Raw genomic sequence first — 20,104 nt, 5'->3', positions numbered from 1 at the left:
GATGAAGAGTGGCCCCCGCTTGCCACAACTAGAGAAAGCCCTCGCACAGAAACGAAGACCCAACACACCCAAAAATAAATAAATAAATAAATAAATAAAAGACTACTACTAAAAAAAAAAAAAAAAATTAAAAAATGGTAGCTCCCAAATCAACTCCTTCCTTTCCATTTCAACAGCTGACCTCTAGGTCAGGGTTCTGCCTTCACCATTGGTTAATCTCTGTGCCTATTTCCTATGCCAACCCACTTACACGTCACTGCCAGATCAATCTGCCCCAAAATGCTCTTTGGCATCCTTTCCTCAACACCCTTCAATGACTCCCTACTGCCCAACCAGATGCAGTCTAAACTCTTTAGCCAGAAATGGTTGATACATGTTAACCAAGCTTTCTCTTTACTGTCTAAGTTCCATCTCCACATTGAGATCATCAGAAAGTTGCATATCTAGACATTACTTGAGCTTCCCTCAGAATTATGACGTTTGGAAGGCTCATAAGAAAAAGGGTTATGTACAGTTTTCTCCCCCTTCTATACTCATTTCCCAGATTATAATCTTTTCACTGCTTTAGTGTTTTTTTTTAAGTTTTTTTCTCTCACAAACAAATGTAAATCCTTTTGGAAATGGACAGGTTGATAGAAAGCCAAACATTCCCCAAGTCTGAAGTTCAAATGTGTCTGTAACTGCTGTCTTGTCCAATAACTCTCTGCCCAGTCCAGCTTCTATGCCTTTGCTTGGGCTCTTCCCCCTGCCTGCAACAACTTTCCTTTCCTTTCTGGTTTAATGAAGCCCTTCCTGACTATGCTAGGCTTCAAGTATCTTTCTTCTCCCAAGAACATCTGTAGCCCTGGTTCAACAGGCCTTTAACAACACAGCAATTCACCTCATATGATAATTTCTCTTTTAATGTACAGAATTACTTGCAACTCATAAGGTCTGGTGGTTCCTTAGTCACAATTTAACATGAAACAACTGGGCAGCTTTTCCTTAATAGTCCAGGGCAAGAGCAGTAGTGAGTGATTGTATGCTTTCCTTAGGTTGACCTTGATGTGAAATGAATTGCTGTCTCCATATGCCGGTTGAATGGGGCCCAGGTCCTCAACTCTTACAAATACCAGACTGTATTGAAGGGAAGAAGGCCCCAGTAGTTTATTCTCACCCAACCCGTTTGGATCCTGGTCCTCCCTCTCTCTCAGGGTTCAGGGAGTTCCTCGAGTTTTCTTGCTCCCGCCCAGGCAGGGGGGGCTCGTGTCCAGTTGAGGGTTCTCCCTCCACTGGGCGGGGGTCCGCGCTTGTATGGCCAGGGCGTGGACCGGCCCAGCCAGCTCGTCTGACAGCGCCGCGTGGACCAGCCGATGCCGTTGCAGGGGGCTCAGTCCCTCGAAGCGAGAGCTCACCACGGCCACACGGAAATGGGTTTCACTGCCTGGTGGGACCGCGTGGCCGCCGCTCTCATTACGCAGCTCCAGGACCTCGGGGTTCAGCGCCTGCTCCAACTTTGTGCGAATGGCGGCCTCGACGGGACCGATGGCCCCTGATCTGGCGCTGCCCCGGGACACACAGACGCGGCCAGCCATGGAGAACAGGCTTCCGACCAGCTGCCCACTCAACATCAGCTACGGCAGAGAGACAAGGACGGGAGCAGTGAGGGTCAGGGCCTCGCTCTTTGTGAGAGACCAGTCTCTCAACCACCCCAGCCCCCGCCCCCCGGCCAACGTCCACACTGGGAGCCCGCCTAGACGCGACAGTGAGACGCGAGGCACCGCCTCTTTCCCCTGTGTGACGTGGGGGAATCTGGTCTCCAGCCGCGAGCAGCTGAAGGGAGGCGGTGGATTAGAAAGAGCCCGCGCGCGAGGCACGTTCCTCACTAAGGGGATTCGCAAAGAATGAGCTGGAGGTTGCAGACTAGGGTATGTGCAACTCCGGGCTTTTGGTTGAGCCAATGTCCCTGTGTCCCCTCTGAACCCCAGGCTGGGCCCTTTCTACCTTGCACTCAGTCTTCTCTACCGCAGCTCCCACTCAGGACCGGAACTCCTGACGTTCCGGGCAAAACGCAGACTTCGAGTCCTGAGGCACGCTGGGAAATGGAGTCCTCGCTACGCGACAGACCCGGCAGGCGCCACGTGGTGCCCTGAGGGTTCACGGGAACTGTAGTCTCTACTTCGCCCGACTCGTGAGGTCGTGGGAGGCTCTGAACCTGAGGAATTGTAAAGAAAACGGGAACTTCTGTGCAATTGATATTGAGATTATTCGATTCATTTTATTGACAATACATCTTGTAGATCACCTAGCCCAACACCTTTATTTTACATACAAGAAAATGGAAGTCCGTTTCATTTATTGAATACATAATTATTGTGCGCCAGACCAGTCCTGGAGGCTGGGGAGGTAAGACAGGCCCTGTCCTCAGGCAGTTTACAGAACACTGGAGAAGATGGACCAATGAGCGGACAGTTGCAATACTGTGTGCTAAGGGCTGTGATGGGACTGACAGCAGGATGCTAAGGAGGCATGTCATCCAGACTTGGGGGAGAAGAGAAAACTTAAGGAAACAGTTTACAAGAGGCACAAAAATCCCTTTCTCAGCCCCTCCTAGTGCGGTAGCTGCACGCGCAAAGGCCAGGAGGAGAGAGAACTTTGCGGGAGTGGTTCCTTTGGGTGTAGTTAGATATGGTTGGAGCCCACGGGGCAGAGATGATGGTGATGGGAAGCTGAGTGAATGTATAGGCCTGTGGGGAGAAGGCCTCGTTAGGCAGTTTTATTTTTATCCTAGGAGCAGTAGGAAGCTAGGGAAGGTTTTCAGCGGGGATATAACAGGATGAGATTTTTCCAAGATGATATATAACTCGTCAATTCAACCAGTATTTTATTTTGTATCCTAATATTTTATAGATTTCTCCATATATGTATTTCCCCAACTTTTAATTTTGAAAAATTTCAAATCTGCAGAAAAGTTGAATAGTACAAAACAGCATCCTCTACCTTTCACTGTTTTTTACATTTATATATATTATATACTTATACATATATACTTTTATGTTTAAGTACTTTATACCTATATACTTTAAAAATGTATTTCTATACTTTTTTTGAAAATAAGTTGCAGATAGCATGACATTTCACCCTTAGGTACTCCAGTATGTATCTCCTAAGAACAAGGATATTCTCTTATATAACTACAATACCCTATCACACTCAAAAAATTTAACATAATGTCAATTGCAAGGTTAGTACAATGAGCACCCCATTTATTCTTCACCTATATTTACTGACATTTTACCAGATTTGCTTTTTAATCTCTCTTTGAATGTGTGTATATAATAAAAATATTGTTATCATTTTTGCTGAACCATTTGAGAGTTGCGAAAATCTTTACATTTCATTGCTATATACTTCAGCGTATATCTCCTAAGACAAGGATATTTTCCTACATAAGCACAATACCATTACCACAACTAAGACGTTTAATATTTGTTCAATACTATTATTAATATATAGTTGACATTCAAATTTCCCCAGGTGTCTCATTAGTGCCTTTATAATTTTTTCTTTTTCGAAAGCCAATCAAGGATCATGCATTGCATTTAACCATCTTTAAATTTTTATTTTGCAAAGATCCCTGGCTGCAGTGTGGAGAACTGTAGAGGAGGTAAGAGTGCAAGCAGGGAGACCAGTTGGGAGGTTAGTGTAGCAGTCTAGGTGAGGGATGATGATGACTTGGACCACGCTGGTGGTCATGCAGGTGGAGATGGAAAGAAATTGTGGCTATAAGATATACATTGGGAGGATAAAACCCACAGGATGTGGTAATGGGCTAGTTATGGGAGGGAAAGTATGAAGGATAACTATCAGGTTTGTGCATCTGGATGGATGGCATTTGTTCCCTAAGATACAGAATATTGGAAGAAGCACAGGTTTGGAAGGGTGGGGAAGGGAAAGACTAGGTGCCCAATTCTGTTTTGGACTTGAGTCTGAAGTGTCTTTATGATATCCAAGAAGAGATGTCATGTTGGATGTATGGTTCTATGTGTGTGTATTTTATTTTTAACTTTTTCTTAAGTGCTTTCAGAGTTATAGAAATACAAAAATAGTACAAATAATTCTTGTATACCCCTCACCCTGATACCCAGATTATCCAAATATTGACAAGTTATCATGTTTGCTTTGTTTCTTTTTATGTATCTAACTAGACATATATAATTATTTTTCTGAATCATTTGAGAGTAAGTTTCAGAGATAAGTCCATTTACCTCTAACTACCTGTGATGGTTAATTTTATGTGTCAACTTGACTGGGCCACAGGGTGCCCATATATTTGGTCAAACATTATTCTGGGTGTTTCTGTGAGGGTGTTTTTAGACGAGATTAACATTAAAATTGGTAGACTGAGTAAAGCAGATTGCCCTCCCTATTGTGGCTGGGTCTCATCCAATCAGTTGAAGGCCTGAATAGAACCAAAAAGGCTAACCCTCCTGGAAAAAGAGAGTTCTTTCCTGCCTGACTGCCTTTGAACTGGGACATTGGCTTCTTTCCTGCCTTCAGACTTGAACTGAAACACTGGCTCTTTCTGGGTCTCCAGCCTGTTAGCCTTTGACTGGAACTACAGCATTGCTTCTCTTGGTTCTCAAGCCTTCAGACTTGGACTGGAATTACACCATCAGCTCTCCTGTTATTTCCAGCTTGCTGACTCACCCTGAAGATCTCGGGACTTGTCAGCCTCCATTGTCATGTGAGCCAATTCCTTATAATAAATCTCTCTCTCTCTCTCACTTGTTTGCTCTTGCCCTCTCCATATATATCCTGTTGTTCTATTTCTCTGAAGAGCTCTAATATATATTTGCTAATATGTATTTAGTAAAAAAAAAAAAAAAAAAAAAAGACATTTTCTCGCATAGCCACAATGTAATTGTCAAATTCTTGAAATTAACATTGATACAGTAGTATAATCTACAGATCTTACTCAAAATTTGCCAATTGTCCCATAATGTCCTTTATATAGAATGAAAAAAAAAAAAATTCTGGGCCAGGATCCAATCTAGGATCACATGCTATATTCAGTTGTTATGTCTCTTTGGTCTCCATTAATCTGTAATAGTTCATTAGTCTTTTTGTCTTTCACGACTTTGACATTTTTGAGGAGTACAGACCATTTATTTTGTTAAATATCCCTCAACTTGGGTTTGTTGAATGTTTCACTCTGATTCAGATTTAGGCTATACATTTTTGGCAGGAAAACTGCAGAAGTGATATTGAATCCTCTCACTGAAGCATATGGGGGCATATAATTCAATTTGTCTCATTGTTAATGATAATTCTGATTAATTGATTAAGGTGGTATCTCTCAGTTTTCTCAATTGTAAAATTTTTCTTTTTCCCTTTGTAGTTGTAGGAGATACTTTGAGTCTATGTACTATTCTGTTTTTCATTAAGCTTTTGTCTACTAGTTTTAGCATCTGAGAAGCGCATGTGAAGCAAGAGTTGCTGAAGATGAAATGAGATTGTGGGTGGGGGGAAGGTGGGGAAGTGAGTGAGGGGAGTGAAATCACCTGGGAAAAAGAATAAAGTGAGAAAAGAATCAGATTTTCTATTAGAAGATCACTCTGGCTAGTGTATGAGGAATATATTAAGGGAATGGGTAGAGTGGAAGCAGGGAGAAGAGGAGAAAAGCCTTTGGCAGTAGTCTGGTGAAAGATAATCTGAGTAAAGGCAGGAGACAGGCTAGAGAGAAGTAAATCAACTAGAGTGCTGTTAAAGAGATGGAATCTCTAAGAAGGACTTGTTTTTGGTGACGGCCTTGTAATTTGCTAATCCAGTGACAGTGGCGGGGAATGGTGGGAGGCTGTGGTCAGAGAAGGCCTTGCTGTGGAGGGGACATTTAAACAGAGATTTGAATGACTAGAGGAAACCAATCATGTGGAAAGAGAGATCTGGCCAGAGGCAATGTATTCACTGCATGTGTTATGCCAGGCTCACTGTTGGCATACTTGGGTGTTCGGTAAAATGTACCGGATGGATAGTGAGCTAGTATGTGAATAGAGAGGGCCGACATTATTATTCCTGTTGCAAAAATAAATGAAAGCTTTGTAAGTTGCAAGCTCCCTAGGGCAAGTTTAGTGTCTTTGTTTCTAATAAAAACATAGTCATGACAATATTTACTATTTAGTGAAGGTTTGTCATGGTCAGATTAAGAGTCTTAGAGGCTTTAAGCACTGAGACATTATGGTGGCTGCCTCAAACAAAACGAAAACTAATAAACACTAATCTGTAATGTGAGGAGTAAGATGCCCAACAAAGTATTCATCTTTCTCCTATGATATTACTTCATTATTTGTTCATTAAAAAATTAATTTGTCCCTACTGATGTATAATTTACACATAAGAAATGCACACTTTTTAAGTGTATAGCTTAATTTTACATGGGAATACACCATATCAAGATACAGAAAATTTCTAGCACCTTGGAAGGCTCCCAAGGAGGTCAATACCACCCTGCCACAGTTAATCATTATTCTAACCTCTAGCACCATAGATAAGTTTTGCCTGTTTTTGAACTTCTTATAAATAGAATCACATAGTATGAATACATTTGTGTTTGTCTTTTGCTCAACATTGTCTGTGAGATTCATCCGTGTGTGTGGCAGTAATTTTTTCATTTTCATTGTGTGGTATTGCACTATATGAATATACTACATCCTTGTACGTGCTTTTTGTTGGATGTAAACATTCTTTTCTGTTTGGTGTATATCCAGGAGTGGTCATAGGATAAACTCAATATTTATTTCTGAAATGGCAAATTCGTTCAAATTTTTGAGATGCCCCTGCTTTGTTGGCGACAGGTACTATGCTAAATGTTTTACATTTATGAACTCTTTTAATTCTTGCAACAAGTCTATGAAGTAGCTACTGTTATTACTCTCGCTTTACCATTGAGGAAGCAGAGACCCTTAGAGGTTAGGTAAGTAATTTGCCTATGGTCACAGATCTGGTAAACAAACCCAGAGAGTCAGGCTGCAGAATTTGAGCTCTTAACCATTAAGCTATTCTGCCTCCTAATCCAGCATTTGGGCGTCTCAGGTTCCATCTCTGTACTAGGTTCTTTATATTTAATTCTCATTTATTCTAACAAGTCTATTATGGTAGGGTATATGATTTTTATTTAATTGATGAGCTTCTGTTGTATTTTCTGTCACTCTGGCTACCACAGTCTACTGTTGATAGCTAGCTAGCATTTGGAGAGTGGTTTGTTGACCAAAGAGAACTATTTTAGAGAAGAAGATGCTAATTCTCTAAGAGTATAGTCTTATTTGTTTATGCAAAAAACATTTAATTACCCTACCAAGAGCCAGGTAGAAGGAATAAAGGACTCCTGATTTAAAGGTGAAGAAGACATGGTCTCTCCCTTGAAGTGGTCACAGAAAGGAAGTGAGACCAAGGTCAAAACACAGGGCAGAGTGCTTAAATGCTATCAGCAGGATATGAACAAAGAGATGTGGGTACACTGAGGCTGTGTGTTTGACAGTAGGGAAGCTTCATGAAAGAGGAGGTGATATCTGGGTGGAAACTGGAAGGATGGGGAGGATTTTGCAGGTCCAGAGGAGGCTGAAAGCATTCTAGCCAAGGGCAACTTTATATGCAATGGCAGGGAGCTGTGGAAAGGCCTTGCTCATCTTATGAATGATGTGCAGCTCAGTACGGAGGGGGCTGGGGGTGGAGTTGAGGAAAGGTGTAAGAAAAGGGGAAGGGAGAGGAGTATGGCTGGAATGATAGAATGGACCTAGAATGCCCTAAATGTTTGATTAACTAGATTGCCTGGTTAGGAACTGAGTTGCTTTTTTTTTTTTTTTTAATAGATTGATTGATTGATTGATTGATTGATTGATTTATGGCTGCGTTGGCTCTTCGTTGCCGTGAGCGGGGGCTACTCTTTGTTGCAGTGCACGAGCTTCTCATTGTGGTGGCTTCTCTTTGTTGCTAAGCACGGGGTCTAGGTGCGTGGGCTTCAGTAGTTGTGGTTCACGGGCTCTAGAGCGCAGGCTCAGTAGTTGTGGCGCACGGTCTTAGTTGCTCCGTGGCATGTGGGATCTTCCCGGACCAGCGCTCAAACCCGTGTCCCCTGCACTGGCAGGTGGATTCTTAACCACTGCGCCACCAGGGAAGCCCAACTCAGTTGCTTTTGGTTAAAAATCCCAGAGGTGTTAAAGGAGATAAGATCCAGCCTGTTTGTGATGGTGTATGACATTTACAAATGGCCTGCTCTGTTATATATTTTAATAGCTCTGGTAAGAATGCTGGGAAGGGAGGTCTGGGGAGCAACAGATAATAATTGAGCCTGATAAAATTTGTAGGATATTGGCCTATCTGGACTTACCTAATAAGGTTTTATAGCTAGATGGAATTTAAAGTATTAAGTCTAATTCCATCCCTCTCTCATGCTCTCTCACTCTCACTCTCTAACTCTCCTGCTCTCCAGCTCTCCCTCTCTCTGCAACAGAGGGAGGAAGCAAGGCTGGGTAAATTAAGTGACTTCATGAAACCCATAATCTAGTTAGTGAAGTAGGGTGCTTGGAGGGATGAAGAGCACAGTCTTTGAGTCAGGCAGACCTTGGTTCTAATCATGTCTTTGTAAGTGGCTGTGTGACCTTCAGCAAGTGCTTAAACGCCTCTGAGCCTTGGTTTCCTTATCTGTGAAGGAATTACAGTCATCCTTCAGTATCCATGGGTTCTGAATCTGAGGATTCAACCAACCGTAGATGGAAAATATTCTAAAAAGAAATCCGGAAAGTCCCCAAAAAGCAAAACTTTAATTTGCCCTGCCCTAGCAACTATTTACATAGTTTTACATTGTATTTACAACTATTTACATAACATTTACATTGTATTAGGTATTAAAAGTAATCTAGAGACACTTCATCTGGGAGGATGTGCTTAGGTTATACGCAAATACTACACCATTTTATATAAGGGACTTGAACATCCTTGGATTTTAGTATCCACTGGGGGTCCTGGTACCGAGGTACGAGGTACGACTGTATGTCTACTTCATAGGTAGCCCCTAACATAGGGCTTATCTCATAATAAAGGTTTAATATAATCTCTTTTCCCTTTACCCTTCCTAACAGCACAGGGTCACTGTGATAGAAGTAAAAAGGAGATCAGAGATCAAAGACAGCGGGAGGTCAGCTGGCCCCTCATGCAGGGCCTCGAAGGGTACCAGAGTTGTTGTGGGGTCCCTACTACTGTATTTTGTTCTGTGCTCTGTAGGGCTGAAAAGTTGACACTATTAGAACTTCCAGAGCTTCTTGGGGAGAGAGTTACACTAACAAAATACACAAGAAATTAATGAATGGGTCAGAATGCAAATTAATTAACTTCTAGTGATAGATATATCTTCCCATACTGGTTCTCCCCTTCTCAGTCTCATATTTTTATCCTAAAGTAGAATAATTGGAAAGTTGTTAATTGAGAGCAGAACCTGAGCTAAGAGGGTTGGATAGTCTTCAGAAACATTTCACCCAGACTATGAGAACCAGCTGATGCTTTCACCAAGGAACCTTCTGTAATAGCCTAAACCTTTGTGTCTAGCAGACACATACTCTTAGTGTTAGAGAAGCACAACACATTCCTACTGTAATTGCCCCATTTAGATGGTATGTGGACCATATCTTTCTATTAACACGTGCATCTTCTGAAATGCTATAATCCTTTTGGCTAGAATTATCTTCAGTTGCATCCTACTATTGAGGAAACACTCCCATTACTTTTGACTGTACTTGGGTGCTTCACAAATCTATACCAGCATCTTACCAGGGGTAAGCTCTACAGATAGCTGATATTAACTAATTTTAACTTACAGAGTTCACCAGATTTCCTCCATTTTCTAGAGGCATCTCATTACAGACCTCTTTGTACTAGTCTCAATTATCTGTATACCCATTGCCTGATAGGTAGCATGTACTCAATAAATGTCAGTTGAACAAAGGTGAGGATAAAAGAGGAACACTAGAAAAGAGCTCAAGGAGAAAAATTTAAGTCTATTCTTTTCTCTGTAGCATTCTACCTCCTGTCTTTGATAGGGACATAGTGAAGGGACAAAGTAGGTAATTAAACAGTTAATCCCACTAGGGGATTGTAAGTAAAGAAGAAGGTATGCGAGACCACTCTAAATTAATGATCACTCAATCAAGCAGGCCTGTGTAGCAACAAAACTATGCAACAGAAGCATGAGACGTGCCCCAAAACAATAAAACAATGGTGGCATGAGACCCACATCCTGCCCAGTGAGCTCAGTAAGCTGATTCCAAGGACATGCTTCTCTGCACACACTAAAAACAAAAAATATAAGGAAAGGGTGACATTATACTGAAACCTGAGATGATTTACCATTTTTAGTAAATGAGCGCCTTTTTGCTCATTTCCATTGCACCATGACAGTCCCGACTTGACCAAGTAGGGACAAGAACCTCCCTCCCCCCCCCCCCACGTGGAGGAGGAGCTGATGCTGGAAGTTTGACGTCTACTCAAGAATGAGGAAGAAGGTGGTCTTTTCCCCCTCCCCACTTTTCCTTTGATTATAAAACTGTAGCCCACTAAGTTCTCGGAGCACGGCACTCTCTCACCCAGCCGCTTGGGAAGTCTCACAAGTGTCCCATTCTAATAAATCACTTTTCTGTTACTTTGCCTCTCGCTGAATTCTTTCTGCGCTGAGACATAAAGAATTGAAGCTCCTCGGAGCCCCCAGACGCATTTCAGCGGTTTCAGCTTTATGGGATATTCAGGAAAGGGTGAAAATGGGGTGGGGATGTAGAACTCCCAGGGATGGGAAGCTGAGGAGAAAGAAATGGAACCTTCAGGAATGATTTCTATGTGGAGGATTACACAAAGGAGTCTCTAGGGGCTGTTGCTGAAGTCTAAGAGGCAAACAAGAGGATCACGGAGGAATAAGGCTGAAGTTAAAGAAGTAACACTTGATATGCTGTTGAGATGCAGGGAACAGTGGATTCTGGCTTAGGTACCTGGAAGATTGTTGGTGCCATTCAGGTAAAGAGAGCAAAGAGAGGAGGGTGGGGGGTGTCTGGATGAGTTTGCTTTTGGATAGGTCGAGTTATTGGGACAAACAGGTTGAAGTATCCAGTCAGCAGTTACGTATATGGGTCTGAGCTTCTGAAACAAATCTGGGTGTTAGTTGAAAGCATGGAGTTGGGTAAGACTCTTCGGGAAGAGTGAAGAATGGAGGAGTGTGGGGGAGGGGCGAGTAGGGAGGCAGAGCTCAGCTGGACACCGGGATTTAAAGACCGGCAGAGGAATTTGGTGTTGCCAGAGTTGAGGGGTGGGGGTGGAGAGAAATAAAATAAAATAAATAAATAGGTTAAAAAAAAAAAAGGGCTAAGGAACAGAAGCAGGATGAGGAAAGACGAAGGGCGACATTTTGAAAGCCAAGGGAAAGCCGCCTTCAGGTTCAAGGCCGTTTTGGACGCCGTCGGGAGGTAAAGAGGAGAATGACTAATTCTATGCTAGCCCTCAGGCAAACTGGAGTCCGAGGAGCAGTGGCGGGTGGCATGGGGCTAAGCCACGCCGCAGGCAACGAGTAAATTGAAAGGCGGAGGCCTTAGTAGTACTATAGTCTCTAAGGAAGTTTGGCTTTGACGAGCCAGAAAGGGAGGGACTTGGAGAGTAACTTAGGGCTCAAGGGGGTAATCAACTTCAGAATTCGGTACCCTTGAGTGGGAGTAACTCTGCATCTGCCGGAGGCTCTCTGCAGTCCTTTTGGGCCCTTCTTGGGATTTCCCTTGGTGGACAAAAACCTACCACTCTTAAGCTGGAAAAAAATTGCCACTCACTAAAAAACAAAACAGCGTGTTGTTTGAAAGCCTTCGCTTTAAAAATCCTGGCATGCAAATAAGGGGCTTTAATGTGGCTCACAGCGATTGGTAGGTACTTACCAGGGCCGTCATTTCCTCGTAGTACAAGATGCAAACGAAGAGTCTGCTTTCCGCTTTCCTATTGGCTGTTCGATCGGACTCAGCTTTTAGCCAATCAAACCACTTCGCTTCACCCCTCCCGGTAGCTCTTATAAATTACATCAAATGGGTTATCCTCGCCACATCCTTCTCTTTGAAAAAGAAGCTGTAACTGCATTTTTAGCCGTAATGTCAGGACGCGGAAAGCAGGGAGGCAAAGCTCGGGCCAAAGCCAAGTCACGCTCATCCCGTGCTGGCCTTCAGTTCCCCGTGGGGCGAGTGCACCGCCTGCTGCGCAAAGGCAACTACGCCGAGCGAGTGGGGGCCGGCGCGCCAGTGTACCTGGCGGCCGTGCTGGAGTACCTGACCGCGGAAATCCTGGAGTTGGCCGGCAACGCGGCCCGAGACAATAAGAAGACACGCATCATCCCTCGCCATTTGCAACTAGCCGTGAGAAATGATGAAGAGCTCAACAAGTTACTCGGGGGTGTCACAATTGCCCAGGGCGGCGTCTTGCCCAATATCCAGGCAGTCTTGTTGCCCAAGAAAACGGAGAGTCACAAGCCTGGCAAGAATAAGTAATTAGGAGGCTTGACACCAACCCCATTCGCCCCAAAGGCTCTTTTAAGAGCCACCAAAGTGTCAAATGAAGGGCTGATCACGAAACAGCGCATTAGCTCTTTTTTTGAAAACTTGGGTGGCTCTAAAAAGAGCCTTTGGTCTTTGGTTTACTTGGTCTGGATTTATTTGCTTTTGGTTTTGTGGCTTTCGGTTTTCTTTGGTAATAGAACGGCCTGGATGTTGGGCAAAACGCCGCCCTGGGCGATGGTGACTTTGCCCAACAGCTTGTTCAGTTCCTCGTCGTTGCGGATGGCCAGCTGCAGGTGACGAGGGATGATGCGCGTCTTCTTGTTGTCTCGGGCCGCGTTGCCCGCCAGCTCCAGAATTTCGGCGGTCAGATACTCGAGGACTGCCGCCATGTAGACGGGCGCGCCGGCCCCCACCCGCTCGGCATAATTGCCTTTGCGCAGCAGACGGTGCACTCGCCCCACCGGGAACTGCAGGCCAGCGCGGGACGAGCGCGACTTGGCCTTAGCACGGGTCTTGCCTCCTTGCTTTCCACGGCCAGACATAATTAAAAATAATGCTATAAGGCCTAGAACTCAGATTCTCGCAACAAACAGGATTGAAAGAGCAGCAATTGGAAAGCCTTTATAAGCTTTCCTAGGGGTGGGGTCAGGAACGAATTTTTCATTGGTCCTAAATTGGCTCCAGAAATGGCCAATAAGGTCAAGAGTCGGTGTTGTTACGTAGCTATTACTGATAACGCAAGGTCTCTACATGGCCCAATGGAAACGTAAGACTTTTGGAGCCTTAATTTGCATACGGTGGTTATAAAAGGATCAGGCCCGCCCATTCTCCTACTACTTTTCTTTGCTAACGGGTGTTGTATTCTGCAATGCCTGAGCCGGCAAAATCCGCTCCCGCGCCCAAGAAGGGCTCGAAGAAAGCTGTCACCAAAGCTCAGAAGAAAGACGGCAAAAAGCGCAAGCGCAGTCGCAAGGAGAGCTATTCCATCTACGTGTACAAAGTGCTGAAACAGGTGCACCCGGATACCGGCATCTCGTCCAAGGCCATGGGTATCATGAACTCGTTCGTCAACGACATTTTCGAGCGCATCGCGGGCGAAGCGTCGCGCCTGGCGCATTACAACAAGCGCTCGACCATCACGTCCCGGGAGATCCAGACGGCCGTGCGCCTGCTGCTGCCCGGCGAGTTGGCCAAGCACGCCGTGTCCGAGGGCACCAAGGCGGTCACCAAGTACACCAGCTCCAAGTGAGTCCCTGCCGGGACGCGGCGCTCGCAGAAGTCGCCGAGCCGCTTGACTTTCCAAAGGCTCTTTTCAGAGCCACCCACCTAATCACCAGAAAAGAGCTTTGTTCACTTGTTTGCCCTCAGTCTCTTCTCACAAAGTAAGTTGCGTTAGTTGGTTAAAAGTAATGGCAAATGGCACACGAAGCTTTTTAGGCCCTTATGACTTGAGGTTCCTGGCGCGTGACTGGCTTTGCTTTTGAATCTAGGCCGAGTCTTAACTCCTCACTGCTGCTTAGATTTCCTATGAGTCAGTTCTAAATTAGGACACTGAGACTGCTCCTTCCCACCCTCTCCTCGTAGACTGTTGTGTCCTGGTGGCTCTGTTGGGTACGTTTCATCGGTGTTCTAAAACGAAGTGAGTGATTTCGGCCATCCTCATTTAAGAAAGGACCCCAGAACATAAGTAAGCCCGGGTCCTGCGAACACTGCATCACAGCCCTGAGAAATTCTCCCGAGAGTTTGGCAGCTGCTTGGGTGCCCAGTCACCAGTTATGCCCTGCGACGTGACCTGTGGATACCAGTAGTTCGGGGTATTTAGGACGGAACCCGCGCTGCCTGGTCTCAGCCTTTCCCTGATTGGACGACATGAATATTCAAAATCTCGCGCCGCTCCAGAATTCATAGATTCTGGTTTCCACCGCTCACTTTGGTGCTTTGAAATCCCTGTTATTTTTTGGTTTGTGGATCATTTTTGCATTTAATTCTCTTATCTTGGAATGTTTCGGTCTCAAGTAACTGTAAGGCACTAGTCATTTTAGTCTGGGCTCAAACGTCACCTCTCAGAAACCTTCCCAAGTCATCCACTCAGGAGTTTGTGCCTCTCGTTCCTGCCTGTCCTGGTCCCTCACTCTATTGTATCTTCCTCCTAGCAGCGGTCAGAAATTGTCCTGTTCGTTTATATTCTTGTTTGCGGTCTTTCTCCTCAAGCCCTTAACAGAAACTTTGCTGGTCTGGTTTTCCTCTATATCGTCAGTGCCAACCAGTACTGGGCACACAGTGGACACTTCAATACTTATTGAATTAATATTTGTTGAATTAATTTTTCTCTCCCACTCCTTTTTTAAATCGCTTCCGTGGATGGATGGGTGCGGTTCATTTTCATTAGATGTATGTGAAGACGTGATGAAATGGAAATGTTTTGGAGCTCCTTCCCCAAGTCTGTCCGTGGTCACCTCAGGGCAACAGCTGGGAGGAGGACTTTGTTAAGAGTTTTTTCTTTTTTTTTTTTTTTTGCGCTAAGGGGGAGGTGGCAGTTTTGTCCTTCCTTTATGCTTCTCAGTTTGGCCTAATCTCTTGGATTTTCATTAAATTCAGAACATTGGTCACTGGAAATTATTTTCCTTTCTCTATTTATGACATCCTCCTTCCATCCTGATCCTTTGTTCCTCACGGAGATGAACTTTTAATTTATGTTCACCATCTCATTTGCTTTTCAGGAGACCCTGTACAATAGACAAGATTAATATCCCTTTAAAAACGAGATTGAGAGAAGCAAAGTGATTGGTCCACTGGTCATGCGGCTAACCTTGTCCACCTTTGTATCCTCAGATGCGAGGACAATTGTATTTTAGTTTTACTTCATGTAATTACAGAATGTTGAATCTTTCTGTACAAGCCTTGATTTTGCTGATAAAGACACTGATGGTCTGATGAGTTATTCAACTTTGCTTTTGGATAAGGGGTCCTGGAGTTAATTGCAGGGGTTTCATGAATCCAAATGGACTCCAGACATTATCAGAGACTGAATAAATCTTATGTTTCTTACATGTGTGTTTTCAGATGTGTGTAGATGCTATTGTTATTAATAAAGTTACCAGTTAATTTAAAAGCTTGGCTGGATTATTGTATCTGCAATATAGTTTTTAACTAAATGAAACGAACAGATACAACCACTACTGGGTCTGTGGAAAAGCTGAGTGCCTCTGACTTGGAAGATGAATATTTATAAACCATTCAACCAAACTTACTTCTACTCCAGAAGTGTACTGGAGCTGAAATAGCCTGTTATGAGGACACTGTTAATGCTCAGTAATTGAAAAATACATGACCACAAAACCAAACAAAAATCACCACAAAGAAGAAGCACTATAAACAAGATAGAAGAAATAAAGTCCTTAAGAAAGTTCAGATAACACCTGCAGTACTTACTGTATGCCAGACGATGTTCTAGGTCTTTTACACATATTGACTCATTTAATCCTCACAAGAACCTTATGAAATAGTTACCATTATTATGTCCCATTTTACAGATGAGGAAACTGAGGCACAGAAAGGCTTCTCGGAAACTCTCCAGAGAATAAACTCTTAGTTCAATTTTTAACGGACTTGAGAAAGTAAGATCCCTCTCCGAAAACCTGGATTTTTGGGGAAATATTTATGCTTTAAAATTAAAATAAAAAGAAACACCGCCTGCTTTATTTTCAGCATGCACCCTGGATATAAGTCTATGGTGGTGCTGGTGGTGGCTGAAAGTCTTGGGTGGGGTGCTCTCATTCTCCATTCCAGAGACCATAGTTCAGCTCAGTTTAACTTGTCCCCATAGTTGTAGGGCTCACCAGCTGAAATACTTTTACTAATGTGAGAGAGCTTTGGTTACTGATAGTGGGCTCCTCCTGGGCATGGTGTTTACTAGGAAGGAAGTTACAGAGTGAGAATGGGGAAGGAGGTGTTAGAGTTTGGTATTTTAACTCTGGAGGGGAGGTGATTAGTGATAGACTTATCCTCCTAAAGAACCTCTTTGATGTTTCTCCTTCTCAAACATCTGTATACATTTGCTTAAGTTGGAGTTAATAACAATACTTGTTATAATAATAATTGCGTCTACTTATTGAGCACATAAATATTTACCTTGTCCTCTGCTAAGTGGTTTACAAGCATTGCCTCATTTAATCTTCACAGCCACCACTTAAGATGGGTTCCATCCTTATTTTATAGGTAAAGGAGATTGAATTTCAGAAAAGTTAAATAACTTGTCCAGGGTTGTTTAGGAAGTAAATGGTGGAACTACAACCCAATGCACACTTTTAAAAAGTTTGATATTCAAGGCCCTCCATAATCTGCCTCTTCCTTCTTCCACAGCTCTATCTCCTACTGCTATACAGGTTTTCTGCTCTAGTTAACATGGTCCAGTCACCTTCCCCTAAACCCGTTTGCTCTTTCTCAGGGCTAGACTGGACTGCCCCTTCTTTCTGGCTTGGCCAGAGCTTTCTTTCAAGCCAAGGCCATAATCTTCCACCTCAAATGACACCTCTCAACTAATTTCTCTACCACCCTCATCTCTTCTTTGAACAAACAAACAAACAAAAACAAAAAAACTTTACTAAGGTATAATTGGCTTACAATAAACTGTACATGTTTAAAGTATGCTTTAAGTTTAGACATACATATATACCTATGAGAACATGAGTACAATCAAAATAATGGACATATCCATCCATCCCCCCCCCAAAATAAAGGTTTCCTAGTGCCCCTTTATAATTCTTCCCCCCTGCTCCCTTCACCAATGTCCTCCTTTGGCCCCATCCCTGCCCTCAAGCAACCACTGGTTTGCTTTATGTCATTATAGGTAGTTTGTATCATACAATGTATCATTTGTATCTGGCTTCTTTCACTCAGCATAATTGTTTTGAGATTCATATATATTTAGGTGCATGTATCAGTAGTTCATTCCTTTTTGTTGCTGAGTAGTATTCCATTGTATAGCCGCAATTGGTCATTCAGTTACTTGTTAATCGATAGTTGTGTTGTTCCCAGTCCTTCCTCCAGTTTTTTTTTCTTTTTTTTTGGCTGCTCCCACATGGCATGAGGGATCTTAGTTCCCTGACCAGGGATTGAACCCGCACCCCCTGCAGTGGAAGCGTGGAGTCTTAACCACTGGACCGCCAGGGAAGTCCCCTTCCTCCACTTTTTAATGCACTCCAACTTCGTGTCGTGTTGGTTCCACGGATGAGCACATTAAACTTTCTGCCTTCAGTTGGGAAGGAACTCAGATGGTGGATGAGCCATATACACAAATACTTATTCTATTCAAGTGGGAGAAAGTATTAGGGTTTCACTTCTGTTCTCCGAGGCTCAGAACGTCTCTAATCCATTTTATGTCCTGTGGCCAGAGTAGTCATCTAAAGCACAGACGGTGGCCTACCTCGCTGACTCAGTTTGGCCTTCAAAAGAAAAAAATGAGAGTAAAAAATGTAAAACTATCAGCAGTTCTTATACCATATTTGGTCTCACAGCATGGTCTGGGGAGCTCCGCTCCTTTAAAAGGGGGGCTAACATAACTCACAATATGGCTAATCAGTGGTTGTGGCACAGGGAGGAAGCCTGAGGGGCAGCTCTGTTCAGGTTTCAGACAATGACCCTTAACTGGAAGACTGTCCCTGTGGCTCGGGAGAATAGGTTTAATCATTCATTTAATACGGGTGATTGAAAAATCTGTATCTGCTAATTTAATAAATAATTACCAAGTATCTATTATTATTATAAAGTTCTGTAAGAAAGGTTCTCTAGGACCACTCCTCTGACTCCTGAGCATTGTTAGGTATGATATAATTAAGTCATTCTTTCATTCAGTGATTTATTGAGTATCTGTTAGATAGCAGGCAATCTGGTTTAAGGTTAAACCGAACAGAGTGGCTTCTGCCTTCCTGGACTTTTAGTGGCTAGAAGGGAAGATAGATATTATACAAGTGACTATAATAAAATGTGACACGTGTTAAGATGGGAGAAGTACAGATACAGAGAGTGTAATGGAGGGAGGCCTAACTTAACACCGATGGGGTAAGGAAGGCCTCTCTGAAGAAGGACTTGAAGGAGAGTGAAAGACAGCAAGCTCAGGGAGATAGGAGGAACTGCAAGAAATTTAGTATGGGTAGTATTTAGAGGGTGAGGAGGTAGGCAGGTAGAGCCAGACCTTGAGGGATTAGCCCAGACATATGGAAACGGACTTTAAAGAACCCAATTAGCTTCTGGGCCAGCGTGACTGTGGAAACATCTGTATCCGTTCAAGCAACCTCTGCTGCAGATGACACCTTGACCCTCGAAAGAGTGTCCATTCGTTTCAGTGGCTTCCCTTAATGTGGAAATGGCTTCATCAGGCCATCCAAGCTGATGCCAGCCACCATCATGCTCTGAGGGGACCATGAGGTCCTGAGGGGGACTGTGAGATTCATAATTGGCCAAATGCAAAGGTTTGCCAATACCCAGAGCTGGCTGGGCTAGAGAAATGAGGTATTCTCATACACTAGTGGTGAGAGAAGTATTTGGTGCAAACTTTTTAGTGGGTAACTTCACAATAACTATCAAAATTCTCTTTTCATATACGAATACAAAACAAAACCCCCTAGCAAATCACTCTAAGATATTTGTGCAGGGATTGTAAATAGCAGCTTTTATAAAAACGTATTTTTAATTCTTGATAATTGAGAAATTAAAACATATACACAGATGCCAATGTACCCCTTATCCAACATCAACAATTGTCAACTCAAGGTCAGTTATCAGCTCAAACCAATTATCAACTCAAGGCCATCCATCCTGTGTCATTTTGAAGCAGATCCCAGGCACCATATTATTTAATCCATAAAAATTTCCTTATGTGTCTCTAGAAGATAAGGACCATAGTACCAAATCATGTCTAAAATAATTAACAATAGTTCCTTAATTTGTCAAATATCCAGTTAGTGCTCAAATTTTTAATTTTAATCTACCTATCTAGTCTAATTTATATCTTTTAAAAGTACTTTATCTGAATCTGAATCCAAATAAATCTACACATCGTGGTTGGTTGATGCCTTTCAACTCTAATGTATGTTTCCCATCCATCTCTTTATTTCTTGTAATTTCTTTGTTGAAGAAACTGGGTTGTTTTTCCTGTAGAGTTTTCCCAATTCTGATTTTGCCAATTACTTCCTGATGTAGTTTATCAGGATCTTCTGTCTCTGTATTTCCTGTAAATTAGTAGTTGGATCAGAGGCTTGATTAGATTTAGGTTCACTTTTCCACTCCCTGGCAAGACTACTTCATAGATAGTGCCATATATATATATATATATATATATATATATATATATATATATACACATACATACATACATACATATATATATATATATTTTCATATCAGGGGACATAATGGCTAATTGCTTCTTTTTTGTGATAACAACACCTATTGTTGCTTAATACTTAGATCCTTTAAATCACTAGGGGCTGCAAAATAATATTCTAGCACTTCTCCTTTATTAGCTGGAATTAAGAGAAAGCAGTATTATTTTTAATAAT

At 43.0% G+C, this 20,104-nt stretch overlaps 4 protein-coding genes across 4 annotated transcripts; 2 read left to right on the top strand and 2 right to left on the bottom strand.

The window, feature by feature from the left end:
- Window positions 1–881: 881 nt before the first annotated feature.
- On the bottom strand, window positions 882–12,086 carry BOLA1 (bolA family member 1). The gene is made up of 3 exons (XM_059929840.1): window positions 11,937–12,086; window positions 1,984–2,194; window positions 882–1,613 (listed from the first exon to the last, which is right to left on the bottom strand). The coding sequence occupies exon 3, from the start codon at window positions 1,608–1,610 to the stop codon at window positions 1,197–1,199; it is 414 nt and encodes a 137-aa protein (XP_059785823.1). The 5' UTR covers window positions 1,611–1,613; window positions 1,984–2,194; window positions 11,937–12,086; the 3' UTR covers window positions 882–1,196.
- Window positions 12,087–12,143: 57 nt separating this feature from the next.
- LOC132370093 (histone H2A type 2-B) lies at window positions 12,144–12,536 on the top strand. The gene has a single exon (XM_059929849.1). It carries the CDS (start codon window positions 12,144–12,146, stop codon window positions 12,534–12,536), a length of 393 nt encoding a protein of 130 aa, XP_059785832.1.
- Window positions 12,537–12,651: 115 nt separating this feature from the next.
- Window positions 12,652–13,087, bottom strand: LOC132370104 (histone H2A type 2-C). The gene has a single exon (XM_059929860.1). The coding sequence runs from the start codon at window positions 13,085–13,087 to the stop codon at window positions 12,698–12,700; it is 390 nt and encodes a 129-aa protein (XP_059785843.1). The 3' UTR covers window positions 12,652–12,697.
- Window positions 13,088–13,390: 303 nt separating this feature from the next.
- Window positions 13,391–15,657, top strand: LOC132370075 (histone H2B type 2-E). Its single transcript, XM_059929829.1, has one exon. The coding sequence runs from the start codon at window positions 13,414–13,416 to the stop codon at window positions 13,792–13,794; it is 381 nt and encodes a 126-aa protein (XP_059785812.1). The 5' UTR covers window positions 13,391–13,413; the 3' UTR covers window positions 13,795–15,657.
- The last annotated feature ends 4,447 nt before the right edge of the window (window positions 15,658–20,104 follow it).

This window comes from Balaenoptera ricei, chromosome 1 (genome assembly GCF_028023285.1).
Source record: "Balaenoptera ricei isolate mBalRic1 chromosome 1, mBalRic1.hap2, whole genome shotgun sequence".
Classification (NCBI taxonomy): Eukaryota; Metazoa; Chordata; class Mammalia; order Artiodactyla; family Balaenopteridae; genus Balaenoptera; species Balaenoptera ricei.
The sequence above is the reverse complement of the archived record's forward strand: the minus strand, read 5'-3'. Positions and strand labels throughout refer to the sequence as shown.